The sequence below is a fragment of the Cucurbita moschata genome, unplaced genomic scaffold (assembly GCF_002738365.1).
Source record: "Cucurbita moschata cultivar Rifu unplaced genomic scaffold, Cmos_1.0 Cmo_Scf00013, whole genome shotgun sequence".
In the NCBI taxonomy this organism is placed as follows: Eukaryota; Viridiplantae; Streptophyta; class Magnoliopsida; order Cucurbitales; family Cucurbitaceae; genus Cucurbita; species Cucurbita moschata.
In genome coordinates this window covers 3,044,010-3,060,190 of record NW_019268529.1, presented here as the reverse complement: position 1 = coordinate 3,060,190, position 16,181 = coordinate 3,044,010, and the positions used below count along the sequence as shown (strand labels likewise).

Genomic DNA, 16,181 nt, shown 5'->3' with positions numbered 1-16,181 from the left:
TGAGATTCAAATGCTTCACAAATGAAATAACTAAAAAATGCTTCAAAAATTGAAATTATTGTCTATATCAATAACGTGCATTATTCTTTATCGTAGCTCAATCACATTATTCTTTATCGTAGCTCAATCACATGAATTTCAAAATTAAGCGTAGTTTGCTTGAAATAATTTTAATAACAAATTAAGTGTAGTTTGCTTGAAATAATTTTAATAATTTTAATAATGTTGTTAATACTCTAAGAAGAATGGTAATTAATTTTGTTTATTTGTAAATCATCATCCAATACAACGTTTTTGATAAAATTGAAACCACTGAAAATAATCTGTAGCCACAATTTGAACGAAGATCCATTACAAAATCAAAAGGAACACAAGCGTTAACCAGAGCGAAGGGAGGAGGCGAGATTTTCGTTGGAGAAGAAGGCGAAATGGATGGCCATGGCAGAATTCCCACCTCGAAATCGTCGGTCAAATTCGAAACCAACGGCCCTTTGTCACAAAATCCTAGCGTCCTCTCGATCCAGCCCCAGATGCATATATTTGGCCGCGAAATCTGCGTCGATTTACAGATTTCTGTTACTAAACTTCAGGCCAAATCTTACACCCACACACACACAGAAAGAGATTGAGATTTCAATAACCCATATGCGTTTCAAACCCTACTTCGATTAATCGCAAGCAAAAAGGAAGAAAATGGCGGAAGCGAATTCGGAAGAGAAGGTGAATGAGAATCCTGAAATGGATGTCAAAGAAGCTGTGAATGGCGATGGTGTTGGTAGTAGTAATAGCAATGGTAATCTTTCCTTCAAATTTAATGCTCAAGCGCCTGAGTTCTTCCCTAGATCGCAAACTCAGATGCCTGTTACCGGCTATTTTCATCCCTATTTTCATTTTCTTGGTGGGGCTCCTGCTACTTCAGACTGGTTCTTTATTGGCGATCAAGAACCCACCTATTTGATCCCTAATCCCACCATTCCTCTCCCAAATTTCTCTAAGAACGCCCGTTCGGAGGATATTCAGCAAAAAATCGTCAAACAGGTGTCCTGTTTTATTCTGTTCTTGATTCCTTTTTTATCTCTGTTTCTCTTATATTTCATCGCGTTGGATTCCATTATCTTGATTCCTGTGCTGTGACCGTCTGAATGATTAATCATCAACTCTGCTTTTCCCGTTCATTGAAGGATGAGAATCGCTATCATTTTTAGTATTCCATTTCCATTGGACAAGCTTATGCACATATTGTCTAAGAATTTCCAGTAGTTTTCTCCTTGAATTTCTTCTCAATTGGATTCCTTCTCATATGCATATCAAATTCATTTGAGCATCTTATGAACGATTTCAATTTTACAGGTAGAATATCAGTTCAGTGACATGAGTCTTCTTGCAAATGAATCTCTTGCAAAAAACATTAGCAAAGATCCTGATGGTTATGGTATAATCTTTGGAAATCTATCACCCGGTTGTGTTAATTCAAATTTTCGATATGTTTTTAACTGAATTATGATTTGTTGTTCCTTCATTTCCCTTTGTTAAGTTCCAATTTCTGTTATTTCGTCCACCAAAAAAGTAAAGTCCCTCTCAACCAACAACAATTTGATAGTTCAAGCTCTCCGATCCTCTTCAAAGCTTGTAAGTTCTTAAGTTAAGCACTCAATTTCCCACTCTTTCTGGAAAAATAAGAACTCTTGATTTAATGTGATTCATATCTGATCTTCTGAAGGTTGTTAGTGCTGATGGGAAGAAAGTTAAACGTAAGCATCCGTTTACGGACAAGGACAAAGAGGAATTGCTGGTAAGATATCAACCATTGTACAAATGGTGCAGAACATTTATCTTTAGCTGAGCAAGGTGTAATGTTTTTGTTCATTGATTTGCAGTCTCGTACAGTCGTTGTGGAGAATTTGCCCGACAATCACTCGCACCACAACCTCGAGAAAATATTTAGCGTCATTGGGAGGTAGTTTCATTGATATCATCACTCAGTCTTATTCCTTGTTCTATTTGATATTAAAACTGTCTTCACTGAGCTTCATTCATTGATGATATCTGACCAGTGTGAAGACGATCCGAATCTGTCATCCCCCGGAATCAAATCCGTGCTGCTCTAAAGGTGAATTATTTATCAGTAACAAGGTATTGTGAATCATGCTTTACTTTAATGTATAACCAAGACACTTATCCTCAAAATCCCTTTCTCATTGTTACTTCATTTGCTTGAAGCTTCATGCACTTGTGGAATACGAGACCGTAGAGTTGGCTGAAAGAGCGGTATGCATCTAATAGTAAAGCTATAGCAGATCGTGTTTCTTGTTTTTCAATCTTTTTATTGTCTTTCCCCCATTTTTTGTGCCTGCTAGGCTGAGAAGTTAAATGATGAGAGAAACTGGCGGAAAGGGCTCCGAGTAAGGTTATTACTCAGACGCTCGGTAAGTGTAATAACACGATCTTAGCAGTAGCATTCTGTTTCCTCTTGCTGCATTTTGATTATTTACATGTTCATGCTTATTGCCATGCTTATTGCAACGATGGATAGCCAAAATCAGTTCTGAAGACTCGAAAATCAGAATTTGAAAGTATTCTGGATGAAGATGATTCACCATCTCCTGTATCTATTGAACAAGAATCTCCTCAGTCAAATATTGCTGAACTAACTACTGATTTCAGTGTACGTTTTTTTTCCCCGAAAACTATGTCGTTCTTGATCAAAATGATTTGTAATTCCCAAGTGACATGAAATGTCTGTTGTACTAGTCTGAGGAGAACTCAACATCATCTAAAAAGGGCTGGGGTCGAGGCCGTGGGAAGGGTCGTGGACGAGTTCATAACCATCTCGATCGTAGCTATAGCTTACCAGTTACAGCTATGCAATCGAGTAGTCAGATTCTATGTGAAGCATCGTCCAAACTCACTTCTAAGAGTCCGAGAATGCCGGATGGGACGAAAGGTTTCACCATGGGACGAGGCAAGCCATTAAATTCTAAATCTGTATTTTGAATGAATAGAAATGTAGGGAAATCTCTCTTTGATTGTTTAAGTACGGTGGAAGGAACTATGACAATTTTGCTGCTACCTATTTCATTCTTTCTTTTTTTTTTTTTCCTTTTTAATCGACATGTTTGATAGGATTTTGGTTTGTATAATGTGGCGCTAGCCATCCATTCACTGTGAGCAACTTCAACTGTTTTTCTAGCTTTATCCTTTTCATATTGTCTTGACCTGTTCTTCGACGTGTTGGAAATCTGTGCAACCATCGGCGAGGGGACGAAAATCGCACGATTCCAGTTGTTGTAGGTAAGCCTTGTTTTGTTTTCAAATCTCCCTCAAGTTGTCGTTTTTGTGCTCTTCGATCTTCTTCTCTGTCTCGTTTCCATTTCAGGGTGTTTGCTGTCGTGTTGCACCTTACCATGGTTCACCATTGTGATTCCTTGGCCGCAACTGGATTTTTCCCAATGATCGTTGCTGCCATCTTCATAGAGGAATGGTGAGCAGAAATGTTCAACTGGAACAAGTAAGAAAATTGGTCTTTCAAACTGTTTTGATCTGGTTTTAGGAGGCTCGTTCGATCCAGTTTCAGATTGATTTTATGGATTTTCAATCGGTTTAGTTGAGTTCACGTGTATTCCAACCTGTTCGTGTCGAGTCTGACTTACTGCATTTCATGTTGGTTTCCCTTCTGTTTTGGAGTTTTTCTTGCTTTTTGGACTAAATTCAAATGGAATTTTTATTTTTTTAGCATAGAGTTGTTGGATTAATTCTTGTATGTATTGAAGATCGTTGGTGAAGTTGAAATCCATTGGGGTTGAACCTGTTTAAGTTAGCAAGCTTACCTTTTGGAATGTTTTTAAGAGGCTTGGTTGAATGAAATATATGAGTTATTGAAATAAAGGATGATATATGGTTGTAATGATATGCTTTCGATTGAACCATGAAATATTTAATCTCTTCGAAGAAATTTGTTAATGGAGAAAATTCATATTTTGCAGAATGATTATACGTGACCCGATTTATAAACTCCTATACATGAAAGTTGGGTGAAGATGTCTTACGTGAACTAGAATCATATCATAATCTTTCGATAAATGAGTACTTTCGATAAATGCAGATTTGAATAAATATTTATAGAATTTGATAAATTAAATATTAAAATATAAAATATAAATTTAAAATTTGAATGACATTCAAATTGGTTAAATATATATAGAGAGAGGTATTGTTTGTTTTGATCGGTTATGTATTGTTGTGCCCCTCTCGACTCAGCCCACCGTTAGTAGATATTGTCGATTTTGGCTTTTTACGTATCATTGTCAAGCTCACGGGTTTTAAAATGCTTATGCTATGGAATAGTTTACATACCCTTATAAGAAATATTTCGTTCTCCCCTCCAACTGATGTGGGATCTCACACTTTTAAACTCTAAATTTCTCGACTTTAATCAAATAACTTACAATCTAGTACAAATATATTGCATAAAGTTGGGACGGTTGGTTAAACATAGTTCACGTAATATATGAGGGTGTGGAAGGCTTTGAACCACGGTCCAAGGCGTAAAAGCTTTACCAAGAAACGTGAGTCCAAGTTTGATAAAGTGATTGTGCTCGAACTCTTCTAATGATGAATGAAAATGCATCTATCTTATAGTCCGATTTAAGGGAGAAAAAAAAAAAATTGCTTGTCACAAGTGATTACGAGAAATCCGATGACTTGCTCGAATTCACGCAACGACTCAACTATATTTTCCATTTTAGCCCCTCTCTCACCCGAAATCCCTCAAATCATTCCTATTCTCTTCACAATTCTCTCCCAAATCCTTTTTCTCAAACATATTCGAAAATCAACACCAACAAAAAAACACTACCCGAATGACCATCAATGAAAAGTAACATTTCTTCTATGTTCTTCGGGAATTAGGCTCAAATCACCCTTCAATTTTCTAGAGTTTTGGAACATTTACTCTCCCAAATATCCACAAAAAATGACACCTGAAAATTACTCGAGAGAAAAATTTTAATACATCTGAGACATTTCGTTGATATCAATAATCTAACATATATTAAGATGTCAAGTAGTTGAAGCACTAAGAGTACTATTTCTTTATACAACAAAAGTAGACTCCATTTCGTGTCCACTCAAATATTATGAATATGAATGCCACCGCGTGCCCTCTATCTTTGACGATAAATAATTATATACTTAATCGAAAAATTAGCGCATACAAATTTATAAATATCATTATTAAAATTAATATACTTTATATTGGGAATATTTTAGCCTTTCATGCATACTTTTTAATATCTTATGAACGATATTTTTGAGAAAATAATATCACTTTCTCATATATATCCAAACTTTCATTTATAAAAATATTGATTGAAAATGTTGAAATTTCATGCTAAAAAAAAATAATAGGAAGATAATTATTGAAGTGGGTGTTATCTTGTGGAAATTAAAGTAATTAATAATTTAATGTTAAGTGGATGACACGTGTATTAGAAATAAGGCACCATAAATAATTAATATATTATTTGTTTATGGGTTAAAATAAATTCATTTGTTTTTAAAAAATAATAAGATGTAGCATTATTTCACTGTAGACTACTTCTATTTTGGGTGACATTTTGAAGATCTTCTTAGGTTACGTGTGAGTGAGAACAAAACATACCAAAAGAATCTGTGTTGGTCTGTGAAGATAATTTTCGCTTTTAAAAGTAGTTCAAGATAAGTAGGTAACGAGGTTATGTTGCAGAAGAATGTCGAGGTCAGTAAGTGTTGAATTCGGACGTGAGGAACCCATATCAGTTGGAGAGGAAAATGAAATATTTTTTTTATAAGGGTGTGGAAACCTCTACCTAGTTAGAAGAAAGGAAGTCCGAAAGATAAAGTCCAAAGAGAACAGTATCTGTTAACGGTAGGCTTGGGCTGTTACAAGTGGTATTAAAGCCAGACACCAGGCAGTGTGCGAACAAGGACTTTGGGTAGATCCCACATCGGTTGGATAAAGGAACAAAACATTAATTCCTTATCAGGGTGTGAAAACCTCTCCCTTATAGACGTGTTTTAAACCCTTGACGGGGAGCCCAAAAATGACAATATCTACTGTACTAGACTACAAATTATGGTATGAATCCTGAACAGGACCTTACAACATTAATATGTTTTAATCCCAACCGTGCATATGACATATTTGAGACAATACTTGACTTAAATCAGACCGATAATCACTTCTCGTTTATACTCAACCTAGAATGAAAAGATTTTTTAAATTTAAAACATTTGTAATTACATTTTCTAAATTTAAACCATGCTTTGATTTTATCTCTTATGTTAATACTTTTAACGAAATGTCAACCTGATATGCTCGTAAGTTTAACCAATTCTCTTACACGTCACGACAATTCGGATAAACTTTTGATTAAAAAAAAAAATCACTTAGGGAGAGATATAAAGAAATTAATTATTTAAAATTGTGAACGTGGTTGATTAATGACGAAGGGGAAATCAATATATTAATTTGAACTTAAAAAGCACTTTATTTATTTATTTATTTTGAGAAAATAATCTCTCTTAGATTTTTTTAATGTATATTTTTTTAGAATTATTTATTCTTATTCCCCTCATTAAATTTAATCCTATACTTATTATAAACTATGGTTTAATTGTGACATCTCACACATCATAGTCATGGTTATTTATTTTTAATTACGTTTGACTAATTAATTAAAATTAAAATTCACGGATGTGTCGATATTGCGCCTATGCCCATATGTCGGAGGTTGAATTTTTTACCCGCTATCTGGTATGGTATTCGTAAATCACATGACATGGGCACGAGAGGGCCAATGCCTCGATAGAATTAGGATGAATTGATGTTTGAGATGTCTCAATGTTATGAGCGATATGCGATCCTATTCTCGGGCATGACCAAGTGAGCTACGATGACTAACGATGTCATGTGACTTAGGATTACGTCAAGACACGAGGGTCATGTTAATTGAAAACCAAGATGACGTTGGATGTGACATTGCATTGAGAGACCTTGGCCTTGAGTAGAGGCAAGGTCAAGCTAAATGACTTGGCCTAGCGTAAAGGCACATCGATTGTGTTGCAGATGATTTAATATACATGCACATGTAGCATGTGTGACCCCGCTTTAAAATTATAAATAGAAAACCCTAAAAGTTGTCTGCTAAAATTATAACTATTTATTTATTTTCATAATGGACGGGTTAAAGTGGGCTCGAATTTATGTTCTCAAAATTTGAAACTGAACCGAACCGATCTGGTTTCAGAAAAAATTACTCAATCCAATTCAACCCAACCCAAAATGCTATCTAATCCAACTTGGTTTGATAATATGCTCGAATATCGACTAGATTACACATTCATATCCATTATAAATGGAGCTAAGATATATTATATTATGTAAACATGCAATTTTTTTCCAAATCAAAATGGCCACCGCATATAATCAACAATCAAGAAATAAAATAATTAAAAGTGAAAGGATATGTTGATCATGTTCATTAAACATGATTAATTATTCCCTTAGCCAACTTGATCTTGTTTTATGCTATAATTAGTGGGAAGGCCACAAAGCTAAGCCTTGGATCCAATTTTCATTGCCTATAAAACCAAACCATGAAAATGTACATACTTATCAACTAAAAAAATGGCTCCAAACACTCCCATTACCCTCTCTTTTCTCTTCCTAATTCTTCCATTCTTCTTCTTCGATCAATCTATCTCGACTAACACCGAGCTAAGATATGATTTTTACGACGAGTCGTGCCCTCATTTGCCTATGATAATTCGAGATCATATTTGGGAGGCGGTACAAAATGACACGAGAATTGCTGCATCGCTACTACGGTTGCAGTTCCATGATTGTATTGTAGACGTATGTAAAGTTTGTTTATATGTTGTTGTTAGTGATAATGATAATGATAATGATGATGATGAAATTGTTATGTTCTTGTGTTGTTTTAGGGATGTGATGCATCGGTGCTGCTTGATGATACTAAAGACATGAAAGGTGAGAAAAATGCTCCGGGCAATGTGAAATCGCTACGAGGGTTTGAAGTGATCGATGCCATAAAAGCAGATGTTGAAGCATATTGTCCCGAGACAGTTTCTTGTGTTGATATATTAGGTCTTGCAACTAGAGAAGCTGTGTATCTGGTAAATTCCTCTCTACTTCTTCTTTATTTTCTACCATTTTCGTTTTATTTTCTTGCCTAGACTGAGATTGAAAAGTTTCGGGTTGGTTGGATTAGTGACCTGAGCAACCGAGGTAAAATTCACAATTCAATCCAACCTGGGTTGGGTTGAGTTGAGTTGAGTAGTCGGGTGATTCTTTTTTTAACGTAATAACCAAAATCTCATAAAACTCAAATATCAAGCATTTACAATGTATCACCAACATCTGTTACAAACGTCAAATATTCTTAATCTTCCTAATAATCTTAAAAGTTAGGTAGGATATGGTTGAGTTGTAACCCTGTTTTCAAGTTGGTTGAGTTGTCCCGATAAAAAAAATGTCAATTTGCTAGCCGGCTCAAATTTTCTATTATTCACCTAACACGAGAGTATTAATTTCACCACATAGGTCGAAGGGCCATCTTGGGGCCTTCCACTAGGACGTAGAGATGGCTTAAAAGCAGACTTCAAATCCGTTCAAGAACAACTCCCATCTCCGAGGGCATCTCTAGAGAATAACACCGCCAAGTTCACCTCAAAGGGCCTCGATTTAAAGGACCTCGTCGTGCTATCAGGCGCACACACTATCGGCTTCGCTCGTTGCGTGACATTCAAGGTCCGCCTCTTCAACTACAAGGGCTCCGGCCAGCCCGACCCTGACATCAACGCAGCCATGCTCTCGGACTTGCAATCCATGTGCCCCAACAGAAACGACGGCACCAACGCCAATTTGGCCCCTCTGGATGTGGCCACTGTTGACAGGTTCGACAATGAGTATTACACGAACTTGATTAGTGGCGTGGGGCTTTTGGAGTCCGACCATGGTCTAATGGCCGACAGCAACACAGCTCAAATGGTTAGACAATATAGTTTTGATACGAACTTGTTTTATGATGACTTTGCTGAGTCGATGTTTAGGTTGAACATGGTTGGGGTTTTGAGTGGCCGTGACGGGCAGATTCGAAAGAATTGTCACGTTGTTAAAGTCGATGATGGGTATTAAAAGGTGTTCAAGAACGAACGAAGAACGAAGAACGAATCAGGGCGAGAAAGGGTTGAAAGTATATTCGATAGGGAAGTTATATGAAAAACAAAGAGTTCGGAATTTTAAGCTTTCTTTATGGATCTATGTTTATAGATCTATCTTTGGTTGAAAGATAATACATATAAAATGTTAGGAGTTCATAGTTGGTAAAATGACCTAGTTGGGTTGTGAGATGTATCGTATATTTGGACGAACGATTTTATTTTTATGAGTGTTTATATGACATGATAATCCGACCAATTTGAATTACTCAATTATAAAAGTTGGGTCGGGATAAATTTTTGAAAAACCTAAAATTCAATTTGGTTTGTGGGTTTACATTTTTCTGTCCCGTAAACCCCACAAACTCGACAATAGGGTTACAACCCAATCTTACCTTAAGTTAAAAAAAAATTAATCTATAATAACTTTAAATATTTGAGCGGGATGAGATTTTAGTTATAATTTTTTAAAAATAATTAAAAAAAAAGAACAACGTGACTATCCAACCCAACACAACCGAAAGATAGAGAGTTAGATTGAGTTGTGAAATTTATTGAAATTACTCGATCAATCCAAAATTTCGAGTCACGCACTAACTTCAATCCCTTGAAACCCTTTCACCTTTTGAAATAAAGACACAATTTTGAGTCACACACTAACTTCAAATGTTGAAAGACACCAATAAAATCCTCACAAACTATTCTCTTTGAACATAATGTCCATTGCCACAGCTGAGATGATGCCCCGACAAGCTGCCTCGAGCCATGTTGGTGCCGATGGGCCATTCGGCCCTGTCATTGCTGTCCTTGTAGTCATTGTGATTCTCGGCACCGTAGCCGGGATGATCGGGAGGCTTTTCTCAGGTCGTCGTGTAGTTGGTGGTGGTCAGTATGACGTTGAAGGATGGGTTGAGAAGAAATGCTCATCTTGTTTGGATGGCAAGGTTGACGACGTTCCACCGTCGAGGCCTCCACGGTCGGCCACGCGGGAGGCGATGTTCCTATGGCAATGCCAATTCTGCCGGAGATAAAAGAAGAACAAGGGCATTGAGAGCAACATTTACAGGCAGATGGAGGGGCTTGAATTCTAAACCCAAAAGGGGTTTCTTTTCTTGTGTTTTTGCTACTGAGCTTTTGAAGGATTTTCAGTCCTTTTGTTATTCATTTTAAGTTAAATCACACTAATTTCATATTGGCTATCCTCGACAATCTTCCTGAACAAAGTACATTATAGAGCCTTTTTTAAGGCTTATGGAACTCTCGAATAGCTGTTGAGTCACTTTTAGTTTACCCAATTGACTACACCTCCGAATCTCACAACTTCTTACAATAGTGATAGGCGTTGGCATATTGATAAATATCATTATTGTTACGCCGATCACCAGGTCGTGAGGCTTTTTCAAGCAAGCTTTCTATTTACATTTCTACATTCCCGTCCCTTAGAAAGAGTTTCTAAACGATTGGACTAGATAGATGCAGGTAGCTTGACCGCCTTACCCGTGATTGAAATACAAGTTGGAGACATATCGGCCTATATTCCCACTAATGTGATCCATATTATTGATGGACAAATTTGTTTGGAAATAGAGAGACCCGGTATTAATGTAGGCTTATATGATATCGTGAAGTGACCAATTACGCATAATCATTCCCTTAATTAGGGACTCTCCCATCGAACAAAGTACATCATAGAGCCTCCCTTGAATCGAGGCTCGACTCCTTCTCTAGAGCGAGTATTTTGACTACAACTTTGAGACTCACAATCTCCTTGTTCGACATTTTTAAGAATTATATTGACATAACTAAGTTAAATGCATGACTCCTGACACCATGTTAGGAACCACATCTCTTAACAATGATATGCCACTTTGAGCATAAGCTCTTGTTACTTTGTTTTACTTCATTCCCTTAGTCAATGTGGAACTCCTCTCCCAACAAATTTGTTAAGATTCTCACATCCAGAAGATGAGAAACTCACGGTTCATCTTATTTTCAATTGAGTTTGATATGAAAACTCAATGTTTATTTAATATGATAGCTAAACTCATGAAACCCGAACGAGTATTGAGTTAAAAAATGGTAAACCCATGAAGCCCGAACGAGTATTGAGTTAAAAAATGGTAAACCGAAAGTGGTACCGACACGTTGAAGATTCCATATTAAAAAATCGAAAAAGTCATACAATTATTATAAGGTACATGTAGCCCTTGGACCATTTTCAAAATGGTAGATTAACCAAAATAGATCTTTTAAGAGACGAGGAAATGGGTTGGTGAGCCTCCATCCAAACAACAAATAAAGTCCAAATCTTTAAGTTTCCATTTCCACCATCAATGGAAAAGCAAAGAGAAAAGAGGAAAGGGTTGAAAATACTAAGTCAATCCCCACTCCACTTGGAGCCATGAAACTTTAACCGAAATTCATAGACACATAGAGAATAGGTCGGGAAAGAACGTGACATCCAAAATTAGAAAAACATGCATATCGATGTGGTTGTGAGATTCCAGGTCGGTTGTAGAGGGGACGAAACATTTCTTATAAGGGTGTGAAAATCTTTCCCTAGCATATGCATTTTAAAACCGTGAGACTGATGGTGATACTTAATGAGTTAACCACACAATATCTGTTTGCGGTGGACTTGGGCTGTTACAGTAGTGCACAGTGGTGACATAAATTGTCCCGATAGATAAAAAGTGTTTATATACCTTTCCATAAGAGTTTCGTCATATCTTTTTAGATTTAGGACAACAGAGAAGCAGAATTGGGATGAGCTAGGATCACAGGGTCGAGAATGCTTCATAAGGTCAGACTCAAACCAGAGAACTTGGACTTTGACCTAAATTTCTCTTTTTCTCTTCTTTTGATGGTAGCTCGACTACCTTCATGTTCGGTCCGTTTTACTCCATATTAGGACCACTTTCAATTATGGTATTTTTTAAAAATTAAGAAACCTAAATGAAGTTATTGAATAAAGAAATATATTATGGATAGAAGAGCATCAGCATGACATCACTAAAATGTCATCACATTTAGAGAGGTCATATTGGTAAAACCACACCTTTATGCTTCAAATTGTCACACTATTATTTTTCATTTATACCCATAATTAAAACCATAGGTTTCCCATTTTTTTTATTGACTCTTTATATTAGTGCAAGACTCCTATAAAAATTCAACTATCATTGGTCTTCCGTTCAAGAAATTAATATTTTATTTTAAAAATACTCTTGAACATTTAATAGACTGAAACTTTAAAAATACTCTAATTTACTGACTAAGGTCTACAAAATATCAAGATAATTAGAGATAATATTCCATTTAACGGTTGGGTGGAGGCCTCCTGGGAACATGCACTAAACAGGCAGAGATTTATTGTATAAATGGAGAATGAGGGAGAGATTGAGAAGAGATTTTTTCCCGTTAGATAAATGAGGTTGAGGACGGGGATTATATTCTCCGTCCACATCCCTGGTCAATTCTCTGATCTGCCCGTCTTCGTCCCGCTTCAAAGAGAAATTTTTTAAGCTCCATATATTTTCAAAGATAGAGATGTTAAGGATATTTAATACTAAATTATAGTTTACCATATATAAGATATTTGTTTTTTAATGTTTCCATATATTATTGTTTCCATATCCTGTAATGTATTTGATTATAAATACAGAGGTTTCGCACACCATTTAAGTGTGGTGCATTAAGAAACTCTCGTTGTCAATATATTAATTCAATAAATTATTATTATAGTCGAGAAAATTTGAATTAATATATTATTCATGTTAAAAAAATAGTGAAAATATCACTTCGTATGATGTTAATAATTGTTTGGGTAACCATTAGTGCTTGCCATCATGTTTGAATTGCACTATGAAAAGTTTAATGAAAGTTAGGCTCACAAGTGGAAGACCCAAATTGTGGACATTTTACAAACCAAATATTTGATTTTTTTTGCACATTTCTCACAATATAAATACCCCATTACTCTCACAAAACTATCAGGAAAAGCTTCACATTCTAACTATGGCTTCCATATTTTCTAACGTTATCGTTCTCTTCGTGTTAGCGTGCATGTCAACTCTAAGCTCGGCCGACCCGAGTTGGTTTAGGGCTCGTAATACCACTTTTCTTTTCAGTTCTAGGCATAAACGTCCCCGGTTCCCGCCACCACCATCACGATGTTTGCCACAACCACCATGGAGATGTCTGCCACCGTCACCACCACCATCACGACCACGACAACCTCGAACACCACCACCATCACGACCACAAAAACCTCGAACACCACCATCACGACCACGACAACCTCGAACACCACCACCACGACGGCCTAGAACACCACCACCGCGATGGTTTCCACCACTACCACCACGGCCTCGAACACCGCCATCATCACCATTGCCGACCCCACAAAATCCAAGAAAGATTATAGTGGGTGGTTCTAAATATTGGCGTCTTGGCTTTGACTATAATGATTGGATACTTAAGAATGGTCCATTTTATGTGAACGATATTCTAGGTAAGCTTTTTATAAATTCATTTTTATCTACAAAATTTAATTCCGAAGCTTAACTTTTTGGAATGGTTTCAACGATTTGCAGTGTTCAAATACGATCCTCCGAACAGTTCAACTCCTCCTCATAATGTTTATTTGCTACCAAACATGCAAAGCTTGAACAAGTGTGATTTTAGAAGGGCTAAATTGGTGGCAAATTTAACACAAGGAAGTGGAAATGGGTTTAATTTTGTTCTTAAACAACAAAAAGCTTACTACTTTGCTTGTGGAGAAGGCAATGGCTTCCATTGCAACCTTGGATCCATGAAGTTCTCTATAACCCCACAATCAAGGTGTCTACCATCACCGCCACCACCATCACGACCGCCACGGATACCTCCACCACGACATGTGCCACCACCATCAAAACGACCACGAATACCTCCACCACGACAGGTGCCACCACCATTATCACCATCACCACCACCACCATCAAAACGACCACGAATACCTCCACCAAGACAGGTGCCACCATCGTCACCACCACCACCATCAAAACGACCACGAATACCTCCACCACGACCAATGCCACCACAACCAATGCCACCACCACCATCACTACCTCCATCACCATCACCATCCCCATCACCATCACCACCTCCATCACCGACTCCACAAATTCCAAGAAAAATCATCGTAGGTGGATCAGAACAATGGCGTCTTGGGTTTGACTATAATGATTGGGCACTAAAAAACGGACCCTTTTATCTAAACGATATTCTAGGTAACCTTAACATCGTGATTTCTAATGCTTATTATTAAAAAATTTCACTCCCGAACTTATGAAAAGTAATTATTTTTTTGCAGTATTCAAATACGATCGTACCCATAGCGTTTATTTGCTACCAAACATGCAAAGCTTGGTGGATTGTGACTTTGGAACAGCCAAAATGGTAGCAAATTTAACACAAGGAAGTGGAGATGGCTTTGAGTTTGTACTCAACCAGCAAAATCCTTACTACTTTGCTTGCGGTGAAGGCAATGGCTTCCATTGCAAACTTGGATCCATGAAGTTCTCTGTAACACCAATAGCTCAAGCTTGATATCAGTGGTTTCTTCGAAGGCACTTCTTAGAATATATTTAACCTAATCCACGTGTTTGGCGAGATAAAATGCTCATGAATAAGTGTCTTGTTTTTACTTTGAGTCGAGTATTTAAAGAAATACTCAATAAATGACTCCATTTTTGAGTTAGAAAATGCAATCACATGTAATTGTGTTTGAGACTTCTCATTTAACATCATTTCATGATATTTGTCTCAACTTCTAGTCCGGGCAGTATTGAATATGTAGTATTTCTTTGCACACGGCTTATATCGTGCGCTGTAATAGCCCAAGTCCACTACTAGTTGATATTGTCCTCTTTGGACTTTACCTTTCAGGCTTTCCCTCGAGGCTTCAAAATGCGCCTGCAAAGAAAAAGTTTTCACTCCCTTATAAAATGGTATTTCGTTCTCTTCCCCAACTAACGTGGGACTCACACACTCGCACACATGGATCCTAGGCAAGTTCGTATATGTATTCCTAGACTTGGCCTTCACGAACCCTAGACCCAACAATTGTTCTCATACCAATTGTTGGATGCGTACACCAACTCAAAAAAAAAAAAATATATATATATATATATATATATATATATATATATATTTATTTATTTATTTAGAGTGCAAAAGTGAGGACTAAGAACAATTGTGAGAAGAGGATATGTCTAAATTGGGAGATGAGCGACAAAAATCATGGCTTAATTTGAAATTTTTTCCTTTTAATTTTTTTTAAATTTTAATTTAAAATTATAAATAATATAAGAATGATACTAATGATCAACGGTCGTAATTTTGAATTTTTTTTTTAAATAATAATAACCAAGACCATAAGTTAAAATTTTATTTATTTATTGTTATTTTTTTAAATATAATATTATATATAATTAATTTATTTTAAAAGCAACTAAGACGGTCACCAATTGTTACTCTCCCCAAACTTCATGTCTCGTTGTTTGATTGGTCGATGATGCCAATTCAGTTCTCATGTCATCAGGTCAAATATTTTCTATTCTGTCGGTTTCAATTTTAATTTTTTCGTTTTAGTTCTGATTTGAGTGATTCAAAAGGTATTAGAATCGTCTTTCTATTGCATCTATTTCAATTCTAATCTTTTCTTTTAGTCGTGATTTGAGTGATTCAAAAGGGGTTATAATTGTCATTCCAATCTTTATACTATTGGACACTTCAAAACACTGAAATTATTAGTAATTAAATGCACGTTTGTTATCATAAAATATCAATTAATTAATTTGAGATTAAGGACCAAAAAGCTAACAAGAGGCTCCTTGAATAGTATTATTGTACTATAAACTCATCCTCCGAGGGTGAGATGGAACACATAGGTAAACTTAGCAGCTAGTTAGTATGCG

The 16,181-nt window shown here is 36.4% G+C and overlaps 3 protein-coding genes across 7 annotated transcripts; all 3 read left to right on the top strand.

Annotated features, from left to right (window-relative positions):
* Window positions 1–347: 347 nt before the first annotated feature.
* LOC111451813 (la-related protein 6C) lies at window positions 348–3,735 on the top strand. Its single transcript, XM_023092380.1, has 10 exons — window positions 348–1,038; window positions 1,351–1,432; window positions 1,535–1,629; window positions 1,721–1,792; window positions 1,878–1,957; window positions 2,055–2,133; window positions 2,221–2,268; window positions 2,358–2,426; window positions 2,534–2,665; window positions 2,752–3,735. The coding sequence occupies exons 1-10, from the start codon at window positions 694–696 to the stop codon at window positions 2,992–2,994; spliced, it is 1,245 nt and encodes a 414-aa protein (XP_022948148.1). The 5' UTR covers window positions 348–693; the 3' UTR covers window positions 2,995–3,735.
* A 3,924-nt stretch (window positions 3,736–7,659) lies between these two features.
* On the top strand, window positions 7,660–9,461 carry LOC111451077 (peroxidase 10-like). The gene is made up of 3 exons (XM_023091336.1): window positions 7,660–7,894; window positions 7,984–8,175; window positions 8,603–9,461. Exons 1-3 carry the CDS (start codon window positions 7,667–7,669, stop codon window positions 9,194–9,196), a joined length of 1,014 nt encoding a protein of 337 aa, XP_022947104.1. The 5' UTR covers window positions 7,660–7,666; the 3' UTR covers window positions 9,197–9,461.
* A 3,769-nt stretch (window positions 9,462–13,230) lies between these two features.
* LOC111451078 (extensin-like) lies at window positions 13,231–14,908 on the top strand. Of its 5 annotated transcripts, none has more exons than XM_023091342.1 (4): window positions 13,231–13,445; window positions 13,584–13,732; window positions 13,815–14,492; window positions 14,576–14,908. In XM_023091342.1, exons 1-4 carry the CDS (start codon window positions 13,237–13,239, stop codon window positions 14,809–14,811), a joined length of 1,272 nt encoding a protein of 423 aa, XP_022947110.1. In that variant the 5' UTR covers window positions 13,231–13,236; the 3' UTR covers window positions 14,812–14,908. The 5 variants fall into 5 exon arrangements, with proteins under 5 accessions (XP_022947110.1, XP_022947108.1, XP_022947106.1 ...); XM_023091340.1 differs by having other exon boundaries at window positions 13,231–13,732; window positions 13,815–14,119; window positions 14,234–14,492; XM_023091338.1 differs by having other exon boundaries at window positions 13,231–13,732; window positions 13,815–14,164; window positions 14,234–14,492.
* The last annotated feature ends 1,273 nt before the right edge of the window (window positions 14,909–16,181 follow it).

Coding starts and splice junctions, on each gene's coding strand:
- LOC111451813 (XM_023092380.1), top strand. CDS start 694: ATGGCGGAAGCGAATTCGGAAGAGAAGGTGAATGAGAATCCTGAAATG. Junction 1,039..1,350: donor AGCAAAAAATCGTCAAACAG/GTGTCCTGTTTT, acceptor TCAATTTTACAG/GTAGAATATCAGTTCAGTGA. Junction 1,958..2,054: donor ATATTTAGCGTCATTGGGAG/GTAGTTTCATTG, acceptor ATATCTGACCAG/TGTGAAGACGATCCGAATCT.
- LOC111451077 (XM_023091336.1), top strand. CDS start 7,667: ATGGCTCCAAACACTCCCATTACCCTCTCTTTTCTCTTCCTAATTCTT. Junction 7,895..7,983: donor TCCATGATTGTATTGTAGAC/GTATGTAAAGTT, acceptor GTGTTGTTTTAG/GGATGTGATGCATCGGTGCT. Junction 8,176..8,602: donor CTAGAGAAGCTGTGTATCTG/GTAAATTCCTCT, acceptor TTCACCACATAG/GTCGAAGGGCCATCTTGGGG.
- LOC111451078 (XM_023091337.1), top strand. CDS start 13,237: ATGGCTTCCATATTTTCTAACGTTATCGTTCTCTTCGTGTTAGCGTGC. Junction 13,733..13,814: donor TTATGTGAACGATATTCTAG/GTAAGCTTTTTA, acceptor AACGATTTGCAG/TGTTCAAATACGATCCTCCG. Junction 14,493..14,575: donor TTATCTAAACGATATTCTAG/GTAACCTTAACA, acceptor ATTTTTTTGCAG/TATTCAAATACGATCGTACC.